The sequence below is a fragment of the Myotis daubentonii genome, chromosome 5 (assembly GCF_963259705.1).
Source record: "Myotis daubentonii chromosome 5, mMyoDau2.1, whole genome shotgun sequence".
Classification (NCBI taxonomy): Eukaryota; Metazoa; Chordata; class Mammalia; order Chiroptera; family Vespertilionidae; genus Myotis; species Myotis daubentonii.
The window spans coordinates 27,379,711-27,399,327 of NC_081844.1; the positions used below are offsets into that span (position 1 = coordinate 27,379,711).

Genomic DNA, 19,617 nt, shown 5'->3' on the forward strand with positions numbered 1-19,617 from the left:
GAGGCGTGCCCGTGGGTGGGGACTGAGGTCACGCGGCGTCAGAGATTCCGGAAAGGCCGGAGGCGGGGTTAGGGCGCGGCCCCGAGGCCCCGCCTCCTTTAAAGGTGGCGCCGGGCGGGGCCGACAGCAGCCCCGCCCCCCGGGCGCCAGCCGGCGCGTGCGCAGTGGGTCGCGCAGCCGCCATGCCGGAGCCGCGCGGGTCGTCTCCCCTGCGGGTGAACGCGGCGTTTGCCGCGCGGTACAGCCGCTACCGGGAGCGCGAGGAGCTGCAGCGGCGTGAGTGCTGGGCGCGTGCTCGCGGGGCGCCGGCGCGGCCGGCCGGCGGGAAGCGGTGGTGGAGCCGGTCCCCCGGGCTGATCAGGGGCTCCCTTCTGTCCCGCAGTGAAGGATCGCTACCGGGACCGCGACGGCGAGGACTCCAGCTCCGAGTCGGACTCGAGCGACGAGCGCGTGGTGAGCTTCCGCACCCCGACCCGGGCGTGCGGGCGGCATTCAAGCCCCCACCACATCCTGACTCGAAACCCCATAGCGCCGTACCGGGCCCACCCCCCCACCCCCGACCCGACTCCACGAGGGACAGACAGCACCCTCCCATCCCCGGGGGCGGGACCGAACCCCCCCCCCGTCCCCTCCATTCCCCCCCTGCTCCCCCCGCTCCCCCCCTGCTACGGGCCCACCTGCCCGTCCCGATGTGCTTGGTGTGGCCACTCTGCCCTGGAAGTGGAGATCTCTGCACATGGGCACCAGCTTCCCCCACATCAGCCACCTCACCTCACTGTGCAGCCGGTCCCTCCTGCTGGGCCCCGTGCTTCCTGCCCCACGCCGATCCATTCCCGCAGGACGCACGGTCCCTTTGCCTGGAGCCCCCCTCTGTCTCAGATTCTGTCCTGATGTGTGGCCCTCCCTCCCTTTCCCCCTGTTTGACACCCCACACACCACACCTGCCTTTCCCCAGCGGGATCCCCTTTCCTTCCATGTGACGGATGCCCATTCCACCTAATGTTTGCTCATCCCTCCACCCCAATTCCCGCACCCTCTCAGCCCACCTGCCCTCCGTGCTTCCTGCCCTCCATGGCTCTCACCACCTTCCTTCTGAAGTCTGCCCCCAATCCTTGTCCTGCCCTAGGAATTTGACCCCCAGCAGGAGCGAGACTTTTACAGGACACTCTCCTTGTTGAAGAAGAAGGACCCCCGGATTTACCAGGAAGATGCCACCTTCTACCAGAGGACAGGTCTGCGGCTGCTCTTCTCCAAGGTTCCTCGTGGCCTTGTCGTCTGCTGTGACCATTTATTGAATCATTTTGTGTCAAAAGTGCTTAGCAGAGTGTCTTAGCTTATAACCCGTTGATGTTAACGGGTTATATTCAGAGCGGGAGCTACTGGGTGATCACCGCCAGGTACTGCCCGGTGGTAGCCAGTATGATAACTGTTGTACAGCTGGGCACTGGTGGTTGGGGATTTGAGGCCTTCATCTGGCCCTGGCCCTGGCCCAGCCCCGTGGCATTCTCTGTCTGGGGAAGGAAGGGAGTTGTGGTTGCGGAAAATGGCAGGTGTCTTCCGATGACTCTGCAGCAACGTCCTCGGAAAGCGAGGAGGAGCTGGCAGCTGAGAAGCAAAAGAAGATGCGGCCCATGTACCTGAAGGACTATGAGAGGAAGGTTATCTTGGAGAAAGAAGGGTGAGGACAGGCTGGGCACATACCATCCTCTGCCCCGCCTTCCCAGAGCAGGTGGATGCGTGGGGGTCTTAGGGGCAGGGTGGGAAGAAGCCAGTGACTCACCAGAATTGAAGGAATGCCAGAGAGCATGCTCCTCTGTGACGGCCTGCACCCTGTCGGCTCCCCCTCCTGCTTCTCATAACTGCCCCCACCCACTGGGACCGGCAGACCGAGGGGAGTCTATTTTGAAGCCCCAATCCTTCCTTGCACAGCAAATATGTTGACGAGGAGAATTCAGACGGGGAGACCTCCGATCAGAGACTCCAGGTGGGTGGGGTGAAGACCGGGTTGGGGCTGAGGGGTCCGGGGCTGGGCTTGAGGCCCACCGCTCCCTCTCTTTAGCAGGTCTCGTCAAAAAGTTACGTGGAAGAACAGAAACAGCTCAAGGAAAGGTGAGCTGGGCCAGCGAGTAGCCAAATGGATAGGCGTTGAGGCTCTGGGTGTGGATAGGTCTGGGCTCCAATCCAGCTCTGTCTCTAATGGCTGTGTGCCCTTGGGCATACACTTGCTCTCTCCATGCCTCAGTTTCCTGAAGTTAAATGGGTTGATAATGCTATGTCTCAGCACCACTCTGAGCTTGTTAGGAAGAACTCCGGCTTGGTGAACAGGGTTCGGGGCTAGCCTGGCTGTTCTGAGACTTGTTCTCTCGGTGGGCAGCTTCCGAGCATTTGTGGAGGACAGTGAAGATGAGGATAGCGCCGGGGAAGGTGGCTCTGGGTTGCTGCAGAAACGCGCTAAAACCAAGGAGGAGAAGGTGGGTGCTGGGGCCCTGGCTGGACTGGGGCTGGTGGCAGGGAGGGGCGCTGGGGCTCCAGCAGACCCTCAGTGCCAGCCTTCCCCCAGGCCCAGGAAGATGCTGACTACATTGAATGGCTGAAGGGGCAGAGGGAGATTCAGAACCCTGAGGCCCTGAGAGAACTGGTGAGTTTCCATAGTCGCTGAAGGACTGCACTGCCTATCCCGCCTTCATCCAACCTTTTTCTAGAAAGTAACCCTCGAAGGGGTAGCTAAGAGCAATACTCTGAAAATGGGTGTGCCCCTCTCTGGGCCTCAGTTTCTACATCTATGAAATGGGAATAATGCCCCCACCTATTTCATAGGCTGGCTGTGAAGTTTCAGTTACTTGAATCCATTTGATGCCCATGTCTGCCCTCCTTCCCTGCCTCTGAGTGTCTAACCTGGGTCCTGTCACCCCTTCTCTCCTAGACTCACCTCAAGGAATATTGGAATAACCCAGAGCTGGACGAAGGGGAGCAGTTCCTGCGGGATTATATCCTCAACAAACGTTATGAGGAAGAGGGAGATGAGGAGGAGGAGGAGGAAGAGGAGGAAGGGTGAGCAGCCATGTTCTCACCAGGGGCCTGGAGCCAATGCTGGCTGAAAAGCGAAGGGCACTGGCGTTTACTTTTGCACACACATCGTAGCAGTTAGTCATTCGAGGAAGAGCCGTGGAGTGTGGGCTCTGGAGCCAGGTGTTCAAATCCTGACCCTGCTAGACTTCTGTGCCTTGGTTTGCCCGTCCTTACAGTTGGGGCAACAGTGGCACCCTACTGTAGGGTTCTTGGACGGTGGAATGTGTTAACAGGGTGGTACACAGGAGCTCGGCTGACCCAGCCTCCCTCTATCCTGTCCCTCAGGGTCCCAGGCCCCCCGGTCCAGCTCTCCATAGACGACTCCTCTGACGAGGGGGAGCTGTTTCTGAAGAAGCAGGAGGACTTCGAGCACAAGTATAATTTCCGCTTTGAGGAGCCCGACTCGGCCGTGGTGGGTAGAGCTAGGGCTTGGGAGGCGCTGGCTCGTTGGGCTCAGGCCCGGAGAACCCAGAATCACCCCTGTCCCACAGGTCAAGACCTACCCTCGGAGCATTGCGTCCTCTGTGCGCCGCAAGGACGAGCAAAGGAAGGAGAAAAGGGAGGAGATTAGGGAGCGGAAGAGGAGGGTGAGTGAGGGGGCGGTGGGCTAGGAGAGCCCTTAGCTGTGGGGAGAGCCCATACCCTCCCTCTCCCTCTTGCCTGCCACCCACAGGAGAAAGCGAAAAAGCAGGAAGAACTCAAGCAGCTGAAGAACCTGAAGAGGAAGGAGATTCTGGCCAAGCTGGAGAAGCTGCGGCAGGTCACGGGCAACGAGACAGTGGGCTTTGAGGAACGGGACCTCGAGGACGACTTCGACCCCACCCGGCATGACCAGCTCATGCAGGTACGGCCCCCACGCCCAGGCCTGGCCCTGCAGCCCGTGCTCAGGAGCGTGGCTCTGGAATCAGTTGTTTCCTGGCTGTGGGGCTAAGAGAAGTGGTTTGAGCTCGCTGAGCCGTTGTCCTTGTCTGTAAAGCGGGTCTGACCAGAGCATCCACCTCAGAGCTGTTGTAAGGATAGCTTGAGAGGAACACACATAAAGGTTTAGTGGGTAAGTGCTCAAGGAACAGTGGGTTGCTGTGTTTCTTTTAAACTCATTTATTGTGCCATTAATGTTTATTGTTGTATTTGTGGGAATATAACATCAGGCCATAGAAACAGGTGATGAAGGCATGTGAGGAGCAGTGGGGACCACAGGAGCCTCAGAGAAGCCTCTGACCAAGCCTGGAAAGTGAGGGAAGGGGAATGAGGCTATGTAGGTAGGCCAGGTGAAAACCAGAATGGGGGCGGGAAGCGGAGGGGCTATATAGTTGGAGTTTAAGCTTCAGTTTCTCCATAAAATGGGGATACTGTCCCTCTCCTGGTGCTTGTGCAAATGTGAGGTGTAGCCAATATTGGGGATGTAGTAGACGCTCAGTAAATGACATGTTTAACAATATCTGCCTTTGCCAGGCCCTGCATTGGGCACTGGGGTTCCAGCCCTCGTGGAGCCCAGTGTCGGCCTTCTTGGAGCTGATGGAGTGGTGAGAGCCAGTCTGACAGTCATTATATGCCAAACACTAGGCAGCGTAGAGGTCCTGCCCTCTCAGAGCCCTCAATCTGATGGCAGGCGTTTAACTGTATGGTTACAACCTGCAGGGCCTGAGTGGTGATGGGGACCTGCAGGGGCAGGTGGGGTCTGAGAGGAGTCCTTTGACCAGCTTTGTCAGGCCCACTTCAGGAGCTGGGTCCTGAAGGGTGCTAGGGAGCCATGTGAGGTGCAGGGATAGAGCTGTCTGGAAGGGTTGGGCCCTGCTGATCCTCCCGGTCCCTGGCCCTGCAGAAATGCTTCGGGGACGAGTACTACGGCACAATGGAGGAGGAGAAGCCACAATTTGAGGAAGAGGAAGGGTTCGAAGGTGAGGTCACTGGGTGGGAGTGGAGTGCTGGGCCTGAAGCCTGAGGTCCCAATCCTGAGCCCCCTGGGCTCATCCCTGTCTCTCCGTCCTCTGGAGCCAGATCACTGGAACTGGGACACGTGGACTGGGCTGGAGCAGGGTGGAGATTGGAGCCAGCAGGAGCTGCACTGCGAGGACCCAGACTTCAATGTAGGTGCCATGGGGACGGGGGGTGGGCTGCCTTGGAAAGTCCCAAGGGCTGCGAGGGCTGGCCTGACCTGCATGTCTTGGCAGATGGATGCTGACTACGACCCCAGCCAGCCGCAGAAGAAGCAGCGTGAGGCCCCCTTAACGGGCAAGAAGAAGCGCAAGTCACCCTTTGCTGCAGCTGTGGGGCAGGAGAAACCTGTGTTCAACCCCAGTGAGGCTCTGGTGGGCATTCCGTGGGCGAGCAGGGGCTCCGCAGGGCCAGCGCACCATAGCAGCCCAGTTCTCTACCCACACAGGGGACAAGACCTTTGAGGAGTACCTGGACGAGTATTACCGGTTGGACTATGAGGACATCATCGACGACCTACCCTGTCGCTTCAAGTACCGCACTGTCGTGCCCTGTGACTTCGGGCTCAGCACAGAAGAGGTAGGGCCCCAGGCGGGTGCGGGACACTGGGAGGCACCCAGGAGGCAAGAGGGAGCTCAGAGCCAGTGGTTGCTGCCACAGGACCTGTTTCCTCATGTCAAAAATGATAGGACTACCCTGGCCAGGTGGCTCAGTTGGTTAGAGCATTGTCGATACACCAGGGTTGCGGGTTCGATCCCTGGTCAGGGCACATACAAGAATCAACCAGTGACTACATGAATAAATGGAACAACAAGTAGATGTTTCTCTCTCTCTCTCTAAATTCCCTAAGTTAAAAAAATACAGGAATAATAGTGCTAATGACAGGACTGAAATTTCCTACCTCAGAGGGTTTCCATGAGATGGGGAGGGGCTTCAAACAGCCCCTTATAAATATTACAGTTGACCCTTAAACAACTGCTGGCCCCTGTGCAGTCAAAAATATGCATATAATTTTTGATTCCTCAAAAACTCAACTATAGTTGGCCCTTCATAGCTGTGGGTTTCACATCTATGGATTCAACCTTTGCAAATTCAGGCTGACTATATTAATAGCCTATTGTTGACTGGGAGCCTTACTGATTCCATACGCAGTTGATTAACTTATATTTGTATATTTTACACATTATGTACTGTATTCTTACAATAAAGTAAATGGGGGGAAAATGTTAAAAAATTTTAAATATTTGACAAAAACCTGCATATAAATGGACCCATGCAGTTCAAACCCGTGTTGTTCAGGGGTCAACTGTACCTTTAATTATGTTACTATTCTATGTGCAGCAGGGTGGCCTTTAAGACTAGATGGGCTTTGGAACCAGATGCCCTGGATTCAAATCCTGCCTTAGCCACTCATCAGCTGTGTGACCGTGGACTTGGGCTCTGTACCTGTTTCCCATCTATAAAACGGGCCTAATGACAGCCCCTACCTCATGTCCCTGAAGCTGAAACGATGTGTGGCTCTTTATTTTATATATATATATATATATAATTTTTTTTTTTTTTTAATATATATTTATTTCAGAGAGGAAGGGAGAGGGAGACAGAAACATTACTTATGAGAGAATCATTGATGGGCTGCTTCCTGCACGCCCCCTACTGGGGATTGAGCCTGCAACTCAGGCATGTGCCCTGACTGGAATTGAACTGTGACCTGCTGGTTTATAGGTCGACACTCAACTGCTGAGCCACACTGGCCGCACCCATGTGTGACTCTTTAGATGGCACTTGTCCCTTAGCTATCCATGATGGCTGTCAATGCTTGACTATTGTTGGTCAGTAAAAATAGCTGATGTTGCCCAGCTGGTGTGGCTCAGTGATTGAACATGGTCCTATGAACCAGGAGGTCACGGTTCAATTCCAGGTCAGGGCACAGGCCCTGGTTTCGGGCTGGATCCTCAGTAGGGGGCATGCAGAAGGCAGCCAATCAATAATTATCTCTCATCATTGATGTTTCGATCTCCCTCACCCTCTCTGAAATCAATAAAAATAGATTAAAAAAACAACTGATGTCGATTGAGCTTATACCATCTGCATTTACTCACTCTTCTCAACAACCTTCTAATAGGTTCTGAGGGGATGCCCACCTCATAAATGAGGAATCTGAAGCCTGGAGGCAGGAGCCTGGAGGTTGAGAACCTGGGCCTTAACTATAATTAGCAAATCTAGTGCTTGGCATAGAGGTCCCTGCCCTGAGGCTGCTGGGACCATAGCGCATGGGTGAGGGCTACAGGGCCCTGGAATCCGAAATGAGCCACTTCCTGGCTGTATGACTTGGGGCAAGGAACCCCTTTCTGAACCTGTTTCCCTATCTGTTGTCCTCTGCAAAAAACATTAGCCTCCACGGACATCACTTCTCTCCCACCATCATGACATCCCTGCTGGGAGGTACTAGCATTACCCTGCTTTGACTAATGAGGTGACTAAGTCTTAGAGTCAGAGCCCCCCCCAGGGCTCACGCAGCAGGACCCCTCTCCCTTCCCATGCAGATCCTTGCTGCTGACGACAAGGAGCTGAACCGGTGGTGCTCCCTGAAGAAGACCTGCATGTATAGGTGACGGGTGGGGCTGGGCCAGGTGTTTGGGAGGAGGGGCAAACAGGCAAGCATGGACATCTCCCTGAGCACCCAATGACACGCGTGTCCACTGGGCACCCAAAGGTCGGAGCAGGAGGAGCTGCAGGACAAGAAGGCGTACAGCCAGAAGGCCCAGAACTCATGGAAAAAGAGGCAGATCTTCAAATCGCTCTGCTCAGAGGAGTGAGTGTTGCTTGCCCGGGGAGGGTGGGGTGCCAGGCCAGGGTTTGAGTCTCGCTCTGTCAGCCATTTGTTGCATGACTTTGAGACTGGGCCCTCCCCCTCTCTGTGACCTGGGTTCAAATCCTGCCTGGGCTACAGCTATATAACCTTGGGCAGGTCATTTCCCCTCTCAGCCTATTTCCTCATTTATAAAATGGGGATAAAGATGGCTCATTTCTTGTTGGGGTTTTTTGAGGATTAAGTGAATTTATGTGAAGTGCTTAAAACATAGTAAGTGCCGATAGGTTTTAGCTGTTGTTATCATCATGTTACTTCTTGGTCTATACAGCAGGGAGCAGGGGTGACAGGAATTCCCAGAGTTGATTTAAAGATGAAATGAGTTAATTTATGTGAATAGCTTAGTGTAAGCCCAGGCTCAAATACAAGAATTATCAGCAACACGGTCCAGCTTCAGGATTCAGTAGAAAAACCCAGTTTTGGTGTCAGACCCCAGTGTGAATTCCAGGCAGGCACCTGAATTGCTGCGTTGCCATCTACCTGAGCCTCTCTCCTCAACTGTAAAACGGGGGGTGTACACTGGGAAGGGGTCTAATTGTGCTGGCCTGGGCTGAGCCCTGACTTTCTTTCCCCAGGAAAGAGACACCCACGGAAGCCACAGGGAAGCCACAGGGAGACAAAGCCGGCCCACAGGGGCAGCTGCTGGCATCTGATGGGGCCTGCAGGAAGCAGCCTCAGCCTGAGAGCCCCCCAGCACAGAAAGAGGCCGCCCCCGTGTCACCCACAGAGAAGCCAGCCCCCCAGAGGCGGAGGAGGGGCAAGAAGGCTCGACTCCTGGGCCCCACAGTGACGCTTGGAGGACAGGAGTTCAGCCGCCAGAGACTGCAGGCCTTTGGCCTCAATCCAAAAAGGCTGCACTTCCGCCTGCTGGCCCGGAAAAGGAGGAAGCAGCAGGGGCCCAAGAGCTGCCCCTGAGCTTGATGGAGAAGACAAGGGCCCTCAGATTCTCTCCCTTCAAGCAGGCCCCTGAATGCATCCCCTCTTGTTGACTGTACAGACCCACGTGTCTCCCTGTGGGCAAGGGAGAAGTCCCGTCTTACAGATGTGGAAGCTGAGTCTACTCCAGCTCCCCAGGAGACGTGGACATGTCTCCTCTTGATACACACCCTGGTCCCATCTCTCAAATGCTCCGTCTGGCCATAGCTGAGGTCAAATCCGACGGCTTTATTGGCCCCAGGCAGCCAGTTCCCGCACTGCCACCAGCCCTTAGCAGGACAGGAGCTTAGAGGCCAGTGAGGGCACCAGCAGTCCAGTGCAAACTACAGTACTTGAGTCAGGCCCTGAGTGGGTGCCTGGGAGTCCATCTGCCATCCCTCCCTCCTCGCCCTGTGAGGGCCCAAGTGGCAGGAGGCAGGCCTTTGGGCTCCGTCCCTGGCTTAATGGCTCCAGCCTGGAGGTTTCCTGGGCTGGTCTCAGCTGCGCTTAAGGGGGTGAGAAGTGGGAAGTACCATCACCACCAGAGGTCAAGCTCCCACATCCAGTGTGACATAAATAAAAAAATAAATAGTGTTTGTCCTATCTTCTCCCCCATCCCATCCCTTTATAAAAAGACAAAGTCCTCAGAGCTGGGGCGCTTCGCCTTGAGGAGCCGCCCAGTGCGAGGGAGCTGCAGAGTTGGCTGGGAGCCGAGGTTGTCTAGGCTGTGGTCCTGAGCATGGCCCTCGGCCAGGGTGAACATGGGGTACCGCTGTGTGGCCGCGGAGGAGCTGAGGACCTGGTGGGAAGAGGGAGAGAGCAACTCGGTACCAAAAGCAGTCGCCAGTTACTGACCCCATTGGCACAGCTATTCTAACAGGTCTATTCCAAAGGTGCTTCCTGAACCCAACCCCATCCCTCAGGGCAGTGACCCAGGCCAGTCAGTCAGCACCTTCTACTCCCCCGGACAGCGATGGACTCTGATGGCATGTGCCCCAATGCAGACGATGAAAGGCAGCCCTGGGATTTCACTCTGCTGGGAGAGTAGGGTTCCCTTCCCACGAACGGGGAGGTAGGTGCCCAGAGTGGCGGACAGCTGACCTTTGCCACAATAAGGGTAAAGCCTTGGGACGGACAGGAGAGCCAAGAGACAGGGAGGGTCCTGTCCTTGAGCTCCTGAATGCCGCTGTCCTCCAAGGCAGCAAAGCCCCTAACTTTTCATATTCTGCCCCTTTTGGGTCTATTCAAAGCTGGGCTTTTGTAACATGGACAGGATGATAACCTTGACGACACAGCCTGGAAGTAACCTCCCCAGGTCTGCTGGCCTGGAGGCCTCTGTCCGTTCTCCCCTCCAGCCCTGACTCTCCCACACCTTCCACCACTCCTCTTGCTCACCCTGGTCAGCTCTGAGCACAGTGTCTCAAACTCCTTCCTGTTTCCAGCATAGAACCCCACAGTACAGCTGGGGTCCATCTTGGTGAAGGCCATCTTGCGAGGTGAGGTGCAATGGAAGGACTGAGGCAGACAAAGAAGGGGAGCTCAGGGGGGCCCCGACTTCCTCCACATGCCCCCCAACCCCACTCTGGGGATACCAGCTCACCTCCAGGGGGAAGTCAGCCTGGCCGACATCCACAGTGGGCTGGCAGTAGTGGGGGTCCAGGTAGAGCAGGGAGTCATCTGCAGGGGAGGAGGTGTAAGTGGGGGTGGGGAAGGGGGAGGTGAGGCAGGATGGAATGTGACGGAGCAGGCCTACCCTGGTAGCCGATGAAATACAGCGAGTGCCGCGGCTTGCCCCCCATAATGCCCAGGCACAGCTCTGAACGCAGGAGCTCCTACAGGGAGGAGAGTGGGCAAAGGTGAGAACTCAGGGCAGGTGCTGTCTGTCAAGAAATACTTAGCAAACACCCAATGTGTGCGAACCTAGGCGTGTGCTGGGCCCTGGGGAGCAGCAGTGACTAAAGTACTATCTATGGAGCTGACATATGTTAGACAAGGAACAAGGTGAGTGAGTTATGTGTTGGAAAGTGACTGCACTGGGAAAAGAAGAAAGGAGGTAAGGGAGCCTTGAAATTATAAATAGAGGAGTCAGGAAAGGCCTCACTGGGAGGTGATGTTCCAGCATCTTGGGAAACAGCAAGTGCAAAGGCCCCGAGGCAGGTGTGTTGTAAGGACAGCAAGGAGGCCCATGTGGGTGCCGCTGAGTGAGTGAGGAGAGTGGGAGCAGATGAGGTGAAGGAAGGGACAGGGTCCTGTGGGCTGTGGGGAGAGCTCTGGCCTTTATTCTGAGTGTAAACACACCAGGGTCTTTCCAGCCTTGCTGTTCCCTTTGCCTGGAACACTCCTCTGGCTCTTCATGTGCCCTGGCAAGAGAGGGGCTTTCCTCGGTTGTGCAGCCACCCCCATCATCACTAGTTTTCGTTCCTTTACAGCCCGAGTTGTAACTCCCAGGCTGTCTATTTGGTCCCAGATTCACTGCATGTCATTAGAATGTTCACCCCCCAAAAGGCACAAATTTTTGCCTGTTTACGTCTGAATCCTCAGCAACTGGGAGAGCACTTGGCACATAATAGGTGCCCTGTGACTACTGGATAAACCGATGAAGGAAGCACACATACCTAACCCAAACTGAAAGAACCCAGAGGGCTTCTGGGGGAGACGTGGTGAATCTGGCTGAACCTACCTTCACGCAGGGCACATACACGGGATTGAGAGTCTCCCCACCCAGCCGCACAGGCACCAGGATGACCACAGACTTCCACTCCGCTGTGCAGTCCGGCCGAGCCACCAGGCGGGCCACGTCTGCTTTGTACACTGGAAGGACAGGGCAGAAGGTCATCTTGCTAACCTTCAGCTTCAGAGCGTGATCGTCCAAGCCCAGGGGTCCAATCTCATCCAAGCAACCGCTTGGGGGGTGACTCTCCCATTGTCAGTGGAGAAGGAAGTATTTCCAGAACCCCCAAGCTCCCCTAGACAATCCCAGGGCCCCCATTTCACAGAGAGCAACCAAGACCGTAAGAGTCGGATGAAGAACGTACTGCCAGGACGAGGTGGAGCCTTCCCCAAAGCCTGGAGCCTACCCCCAACCCCAGGCCCCACTGCTCCTCACTGACTCGGCTTCTGGGTTTGCCAATAAGGAAATGGGAGCACAGAGCAGTCCTCAACCAATGTCCCTGTGTGTCCCTCCTCCTCAAGTCTCATCTGCAGCTGTCCATTCTCCTCCTCCTTCCTTGCTGGTACCAGAGAAGTGGATCCGACCCTTTCTGGAGACACAGCTGCTATGATCTGAATGCTTGAGTTCCCCCAAAATTTGTATGTAGAAATCCTAATCCCAAGGTGAGAGCCTTTGAGAGGTGATGATGTCATTTGAGGCTGGACCCCTCAAGAATGGGATAAGCCCTGACCGGTTTGGCTCAGTGGATAGAGCGTCGGCCTGTGGACTCAAGGGTCCCAGGTTCCCGTCAAGGGCATGTACCTTGGTTGCGGGCACATCCCCAGTGGGGAGTGTACAGGAGTCAGCTGATCGATGTTTCTCTCTCAACGATGTTTCTAACTTTCTATCCCTCTCCCTTCCTCTCTGTAAAAAATCAATAAAATATATTTTTTTAAAAAAAGAATGGGATAAGTGCTCTGATAAAAGAGGTACCCCCCCCCAATTTTTAAAAACTATGTACATTGACAGATGTTAACTAGATTTAGTGTGGTAATCATTTCACAATGTTCAGGGTGGGGCAAGAATAGGTATACAGTCATGAGTATATGAAACAGAGCTTACTCTTGTACTATTATTAATTGCATTATTTTCCATACGAACAACTGTAAATTTTTGCCCCACCCTGTATACAAATATCAAATCATGATATTATATACCTGAAACTAATATATTGTTATAGGTCAGTTATACCTGAACGGAAAAACGAAACAAAAATGAGACCCCAGAGAGCTTGCTTGCCCAATCTGGCATGTGAGCACACAGCAAAGCAAGCCAGGGAATGGGCTCCCACTGACACCAAATCTGCCTGCATCTTGATCTTGGACTTTCCAGCCTGAGAATTATGAAAAATAAATTCCTGTTGTTTATAAGCCACCTGGTCTGTGCTATTTTTGTTGTAGCAGCCTAAACAGATTAAGACAATAGCTCTCTGTGAAAATCGAACCTTGTCCCAAAACCCTACAATTTTGCATAAAAACTTAGTTTTTGTAGCTTCCCTGATACCAATCCTCTTATTTTTTAAAATATTTTTATTGATTTCAGAGAGGAAAGGAGAGGGGGAGAGAGATAGAACATCAATGATGAAGAGAATCATTGATCGGCTGCCTCATGCACGCCCCTTACTGGGGATTGAGCCCACACCCGGACCTGTGCCCTTGACCAGAATCGAACCTGGGACCTTTCAGTCTGTTCGCTGACGCTCTATCCACTGAGCCAAACCAGCGAGGGCTCACTTAGTTCTTATAACAACACTACAAGGCAGAGAGGACCAGACTTTTGTACATGTCAGAGCTGTTCACAGTAAGAGTTCATGGGATCTCAGAGAAGTAAGTCCTTACGTCCTTTGTTCTATCTTTGGGGAGAAGCCCCTGAAGCTTGCTTTCCTGGATCTAGAAGCGGCAGAGCGATCCTGAGCACCTGTCCGAGCAGGCCCTGAGTCCTTTCCAAGGGTCCCTCTGACCCAGAACTGTTTCAGCCTCTGAGAACGGCGGGTCCTAAGAGGCAGCCGCAGCAGTGACTGGCCCAGGAGGAGAACCCCATGGCCTTGGCTAGCAGCCAGCCCCTTACCTGTGCAATCCTGAGACACGTACACCACCAGGCGGGTGACCTCTGAGCAGCTCTCCACAGCTTTCCTGGGGGCCAGAAGAAAGGCTTGAGTTCCCTGGGGTACCCACTGGCTCCCATGTCCCCTGCCGTGGTCCTCACCTGAGTATATGTGCCACAAGAGATGGCCCATACCAGTCACCTGCCTTCTTGCCCCAGCTGTGTCCGAGCTCCACCAGCTGGTGTAGGCCGAAGGGGGCCTGGGGGTGGTCGGCGAACCAGGACACAATCTGCCGATGCCAGCGCTCCTGCTCCAGCTCAGGGGCGCCCTGGGCCCAGCGTGGGGGCCTCCAGTGGGCAAGCCCATGGTGCCGGTTGGGAGAGGCCAACCCTGCGGGCTCAGGGGGGCTCAGGCCTGCACCCTCCGCCCATGTCCAGTCTGGTGGGATGGAATCAATAGTCAACCAATGCCAGTGTGTGGGGGTCACAGTTCCCAGTTACTCATGCTTTACACCCAATTCTAATGCCCCTGAGACTCCACGTTTCACAATTCTCACATTCCTGAAACATAAACAACTCTAACTCCCCCGGGGCAGAACTGACTTTCTACGTAATTCTGACTTGACTTTAAACTTTATTTACAAACAATTCTAACCCTGCTGACTTAGGCGGTTGGCTCATGCGCCTGGTGTGCCCTCCCCCCTCCCCCCTCCGCCTCTCACCTCTGGGCAGGAAATGCAGCAGGAGGCCCTGTGCCAGCATCATCTGCCCACTTCGCAACATGCAGCCCCAGCCACAGTCTGAGGTCAGGCAGCCCCCCGCCAAGGGCGGGAAGTCCCGGCGGTAGGTGAGCCACAGGCGGGACGCGAAGTCCCGCTGGAAACGCTGGATGTCACCTGTAAGAGCAGGTGTGTCAGCGGCCACACAAACATCTGGGGGAGGGGGGCTCCCCCAACTCGGGCCTGGGGCCGCCAGCTCACCCTCACTCTCGAAGCAGTAGCGGCGGCCACAGAGGTGGACGCTGGAGATCTTGCTGAAGCTGGTCCGGCTTTTGACTGTCCAACCTGTGGAGCAGCAGCGAGATGACGGTTCTAGCACAGTCGTCATGGCAGCGACAGCTCCCATCTGTGGAATGGGACCCCCCCCCCCCCCCGCCCGGCTCCGGGTGGCCCCGGGGGGAGCCCAGCCCCGTCCTCTCGGATGGAAGTGTTTGCCATCCTCTCGGGATGAATGAAGGCAGGTCTGACTATCGTACCCATTTCACAGAAGGGAAAGGTGGAGGCACGAGGAAGTAAAAAGGCTGCTCAAGGTCACGGGAAGGGGGGCAGGTGGAAACGCTTTCCCTGCAGGACCTGCCGGGCCGGGCGGGGCGGGGCCGCGGGTGCCTCCGGGAGAGCGAATGGTGGGAAGCGGATGCAGGGCAAGGACTGGGGCCCGGACGCCCCCCGCCCCCCGCTCTCCTTCACCCCCCGCCCCCCGCCCCCCGCCCCCTCCTCCAGGCCCCCAGCCCGGCCCCCGCCCGGCCCCGCTCACCGTACTTGACGTTGTTCCAGGCGGTCAGGAACTTCGCCTTGAACTTGTCCACCTCGCCCGGCTCCCCGGGGGCGGCTCCGGACGGGCCCAGCGCGGGGCCGCCGGCTCCGGGGGGCGCCAGGCCGTTGGGGTCCGGGCCTCGGGGCGCCCGCGCCCGGCGGGCCTCGGGGCGGCGCGCGTCCTCCGGGCCCCCGCGGCGGTACTGCGCGGCGGCCGGCGACACGGGGTGCATGGGCGCCGGGTCCCGGGCCCGGCCGGAGCGCCCGGGAGGCTCTAGTCCGCCCCCGCCGCGGCCGCCAGGTCCCCGGGCCCGGCGCGGGGCGCTGTCCCCGCCGCCGCCGCCATCTTAGCGGCGCTGCCCGAGGACGAGGCGGCGGGCGTGGCCCTCCGACGCCCCGCCCCGGCCCCCGCCCCGCCCCGGCCCCCGCCCCGCCCCGGCCCCGGCCCCCGCCCCGCCCCGCCCCGGTTCCCGTCCGGCGGCCCCCCGCCCCCGCCTTATCGCGGCGCCCAGGCGCGCCGAGCCCCGCGGGTCCTTATCGCGGCCCCCGCCCCGCCTCCCGCCGCGCGGGGCGCCCTCCGCCCCTCCGGGCCCGGGCGGGGCAGACCTGTCCGTGACGCCCCTTCCCTCCCCACCTCTCACCCCCCCTCCGTGTGCCTCAGTTTCCCCATAAGCAAACGGGGGCTCAAAGACACGTCACAACATAAACGAATATTCATAATGATTTTGCTCCCGGAGAGAAGCCAGACGAAAAAGAAGAGAATACTCTCCGGTCCCGTTTAGATCAAACTCAGTCCCTAGAAAGTGCAGCCTCCTGACACGCTCAGTGGCTGCCGGGTGCGGGGGGACAGGGGGGAACCCCAAAAGGGCGGGAGGATCCTTTCAGGGCCGGGAAGGGCTCACTCTCTGGAAGGTGGAGGCGGTTTCCGGGATGCGAACACTCACCCGCGTGCGCTTTAAATCGGGTGTTTGCTGTGCGCCAATTACAGCTAAGGAAGCTGTAGACGTTTCCATGCGTCCAGCGCAGCGGAGTGTTAGAAGGGGCTGAGCTCCCCCGCGTTAAGCTCCTCGTTCGCACCGAAGGTGCAGTCGGGGCTCAGCGCGGCCAGCCTCAGCCTCAGCCTGACCGGGAGATGACAGTGTGATGGCCTGTGACCCTCGGAGAGGGTGGCCAGCCCAGCGCACTGTCCTCAGCCGCTAAGAAAGTCAGAGAGGATTAGGGTGAGGGTGTGGGATGCAAAGGAGAAGGCGCAAAAGGAAAGTCACCTCCCGGACTTTCCCTCTGCTCTCCCTTCAGGCACACCTGCCTCCTTAAACTCTGCAGGTCCCACCACAGGACCTTTGCACATGCTGTTTCTCTCTTCCCTGAGGTATCTGCACGACTCCTCCTGAACCTCCTTCAGGACTTCGTTCCAATGTCATCCCTGCAGGGTGACGGCTCTCAGAGTTCCTCCCCATGCCCACCCTGGGCTCCGTTCTCCCTTCCCTGCTATATGTATTTGTTTACAGAGCAGCTACAACCCTGATTGAGTCAGCTCAGGCTGCTGTCACAAACACCGCAGACGGGGTGGCTTGAAAAACAGACATTTATTTCTCACAGTTCTGGGAGGTGGAAGTTCAAGATCAGGGTGCCAGTGGAGCTGGGATGTTGGTGAGGGCCTGCCTCTTCCTGGTTATGTCCTCACATGGCCTCTCCTTAGAGAGAGAGCAAGACTGAGTCTCTTCCTGTTTTTATAAGGGCATCATTCCCACCATGGGGACTCCACCCTCATGACCTCACCTAACCCTAACCACCTCCACATACTATCACATTGGGGTTTAGGGCTTCAGCTTATGAATTTGGGGCACAAGCATTCACACCATAGCACTGATTTTATTTATTTATTTATTTAGTAACTAGAGGCCCAGTGCCCGAAATTTGTGCACCGGTGGGGGGTGGGGGGAGCGGGGTGGAGTGTGTGTCCCTCAGCCTGGCCTGCACCCTTTCCAATCTGGGACCCCTTGGGGGCAGTCAGACATCCCTTTCACAATCCAAGATTGCTGGCTCCTAACTGCTCGCCTGCCTGCCTGCCTGACCGCCCCCTAACCATTCCCCTGTCTGCCTGATTGACACCTAAATGCTCCCCTGCCAGCCATCTTGTGATGACATCACGCGACACCGCCTAGGCTCTTATTATCAGGATAGCTTATTGATTTTTAGAGAGAGGATGTGAGAGCACGTTATTGATCGGCTTCCCCTCGTACCCCCCACACTAGGGATGAGCCTGAAATCTGGGCAGGTGCCCTGACCGGGAATTGAATCGGCACCCCTTTGGTGCACAGGACGATGCCCAACCAACCGAGCCACACTTGCCAGGGCCATAGCACCGAGTTTATATATACAGGCAGCCCTTGGGTTACGTCGGACTCGACGAACGTCGTTTCGTAGTTACCTCACCATCTTCCATTTATAGTATTTATATTAAAAAAAAGAAAGTTTTGTCATTTCGAGGTATGTACATATGTGCTTTATGCTTTTTATTATTTATTTGCCACAAGTAAAGGTCAGGAACTGTTATCTTTCTTTTAAATTTTTTTACTGTTTCACTTCATTACTGCTGTGTATGTGCTCCATGTGAGTGATGTAGGTGGGTTCCGACTTACGGTGAAAATCGCATTATGTCACGCCGTAGGAACGGATCTCCGACGTAACCCAAGGACCTACTGTACCAGGTGGAGCAAAAGTAGGTTTACAACTGTTCATATGGAAAATAATACAATAATGAATAAGTAATAACACAAAAATAAACTGTTTCTCATACTCACAACCTTAAACTTACTTTTTCCCCACCCTGTATACTGGTACGTTTTTTTTAGTATCTGTTTTACATATGTAATTTCTATGTTTATTACCTCTGTTTCCACCACAGCTTTAGGGTGGGGGTGTCTGTCCATCCAGGTCACTGCTGGGGCCTCAACACGTAGGCGGTGGCCTGGCCCACAGTAGGTGCTCAACAAACAACACAGTAGGTGCCACAAAACACCTGTGAAAGGGAAGGAGAACTTGTTGCCTCACAGGGGATAGATGGGTGGTGGGGGCCACAGACCCTCTTCTGTTTGATCTGGTGTCTGACCTCCACCATGGCCACAGCTGGTTCCCCTTGAGAAGGGGGTGTTTTACTGTGGGGCCCTGGATTTCTCGACCTTCCCCGCTCCTCCATGAGCACAGCCACAATATCAGCTCTCCACCTGGGTCTCCGTCCCCAGCCCAAGGTCCAGCCACCACCTATGTTGCCCCTGGAATGTCCTCCTGGTCCTGAATTGATCCTGCATTTCCCCACCACTGGCTTTTCCTCCCCAGCCCTTGCCCGCCCCCAGCCTCCATTGCCTTTCTTACCAGGGTCTGTCTTACCACCTCCTAACCTGTGCCCCAGTTGTCTTCATATTCCCAAAAGCAACATAATAGTCCTGGCCACCTGCAGAGATGCTGCAGCCAGCTATCTCAGACCAGTGACCTCCCCTCTCTACGCTTCATTTTCCTCATCTGCCAAATGGGGCATGAGGAGAACTAGTGCCTACTTCCTAGGGGTTGGGAGGAGGAAGTGAATATGCAAAACACTTAGAACACTCCCTGGCACACAGCCATCGCTACATTAGTGTGGGTTGTTATTGCTATTATATATACTAGAGGCCCGGTGCACGAATTCGTGCACCGGTGGGGTCCTTCGGCCTGGCCTGCGGGCATCCCCCGAGGGGTCCCAGATGGCAAGAGGGCACAGGCTAGGCCAAGGGACCCAACCGGTGCATGACCAAGGCCAGGAAGGGACCATGGGAGGGTTCCAGGGCGTGTCCGGCTCATCTCACCCAGTCCCGATTGGTTGGACCCCAGCGTCAAGCTAACCTACCAGGTGGAACATCTGCCCACTGGTGGTCAGTGCACGTCATAGCTACCAGTCGCTAGGTCAAACAGTTGAATGGTTGAATAGTCACTTAGGCTTTTATTATATAGGATATATATACCATATGTATATATGGTATGTGTGTGTGTGTGTGTGTGTGTGTGTGTGTGTATTGATTTCAGAGGGGAAGAGAGATATGGAAACATCAATGATGAGAAAGAATCATTGATCGGCTGCCTCCTGCACAACTCTACTGGGGATCCAGCCTGCAACCTGGTAGACCGGGAATCGAACCCTGACCTCCTGGTTCATAGGTCGACACTCAACCATGAGCCACTCCAGCTGAGCTGCTCTTGTTTTCATTCTTATTCCCACCACTGCCCTCCCAGGTCAAGCCCCCATCACCAGTGTTCCCTGGTTCCTGGCCTCTTGGCTGCCACCTCTGACCCCTCAAATCCATACAACAGCAGGAAGAACACATCTATTTATAAAATTATTATTTTCTTTTTCAAATGATACTAAACTTCATTTTATTTACTTTAGGCCAGCGGGCCTAAGCTGTCAGTCGGACCTATCCCGAGGCCTCCCGGACTGTGAGAGGGCACAGGCCAGGCTGAGGGACCCCCCAAGTGCACAAATTTCATGCACTGGGCCTCTAGTTGAT

General features: G+C 55.7%; 2 protein-coding genes across 4 annotated transcripts; one reads left to right on the forward strand and one right to left on the reverse strand.

The window, feature by feature from the left end:
* Window positions 1–137: 137 nt before the first annotated feature.
* On the forward strand, window positions 138–9,394 carry KRI1 (KRI1 homolog). Of its 2 annotated transcripts, none has more exons than XM_059696817.1 (19): window positions 138–276; window positions 383–453; window positions 1,127–1,232; window positions 1,573–1,678; window positions 1,930–1,984; window positions 2,060–2,109; window positions 2,375–2,471; window positions 2,561–2,638; window positions 2,924–3,051; window positions 3,355–3,481; window positions 3,561–3,656; window positions 3,743–3,913; window positions 4,892–4,967; window positions 5,068–5,156; window positions 5,241–5,367; window positions 5,453–5,583; window positions 7,551–7,615; window positions 7,721–7,819; window positions 8,452–9,394. In XM_059696817.1, the coding sequence occupies exons 1-19, from the start codon at window positions 183–185 to the stop codon at window positions 8,789–8,791; spliced, it is 2,106 nt and encodes a 701-aa protein (XP_059552800.1). In that variant the 5' UTR covers window positions 138–182; the 3' UTR covers window positions 8,792–9,394. The 2 variants fall into 2 exon arrangements, with proteins under 2 accessions (XP_059552800.1, XP_059552802.1); XM_059696819.1 differs by having other exon boundaries at window positions 2,063–2,109.
* Window positions 9,021–15,469, reverse strand: ATG4D (autophagy related 4D cysteine peptidase). 2 transcript variants are annotated; one of them, XM_059696820.1, is made up of 10 exons: window positions 15,078–15,466; window positions 14,525–14,608; window positions 14,267–14,440; window positions 13,707–13,983; window positions 13,569–13,633; window positions 11,472–11,602; window positions 10,545–10,623; window positions 10,392–10,468; window positions 10,187–10,306; window positions 9,021–9,590 (listed from the first exon to the last, which is right to left on the reverse strand). In XM_059696820.1, the coding sequence occupies exons 1-10, from the start codon at window positions 15,307–15,309 to the stop codon at window positions 9,417–9,419; spliced, it is 1,413 nt and encodes a 470-aa protein (XP_059552803.1). In that variant the 5' UTR covers window positions 15,310–15,466; the 3' UTR covers window positions 9,021–9,416. The 2 variants fall into 2 exon arrangements, with proteins under 2 accessions (XP_059552803.1, XP_059552804.1); XM_059696821.1 differs by lacking the exon at window positions 10,545–10,623 and having other exon boundaries at window positions 9,381–9,590; window positions 15,078–15,469.
* Window positions 15,470–19,617: the final 4,148 nt, after the last annotated feature.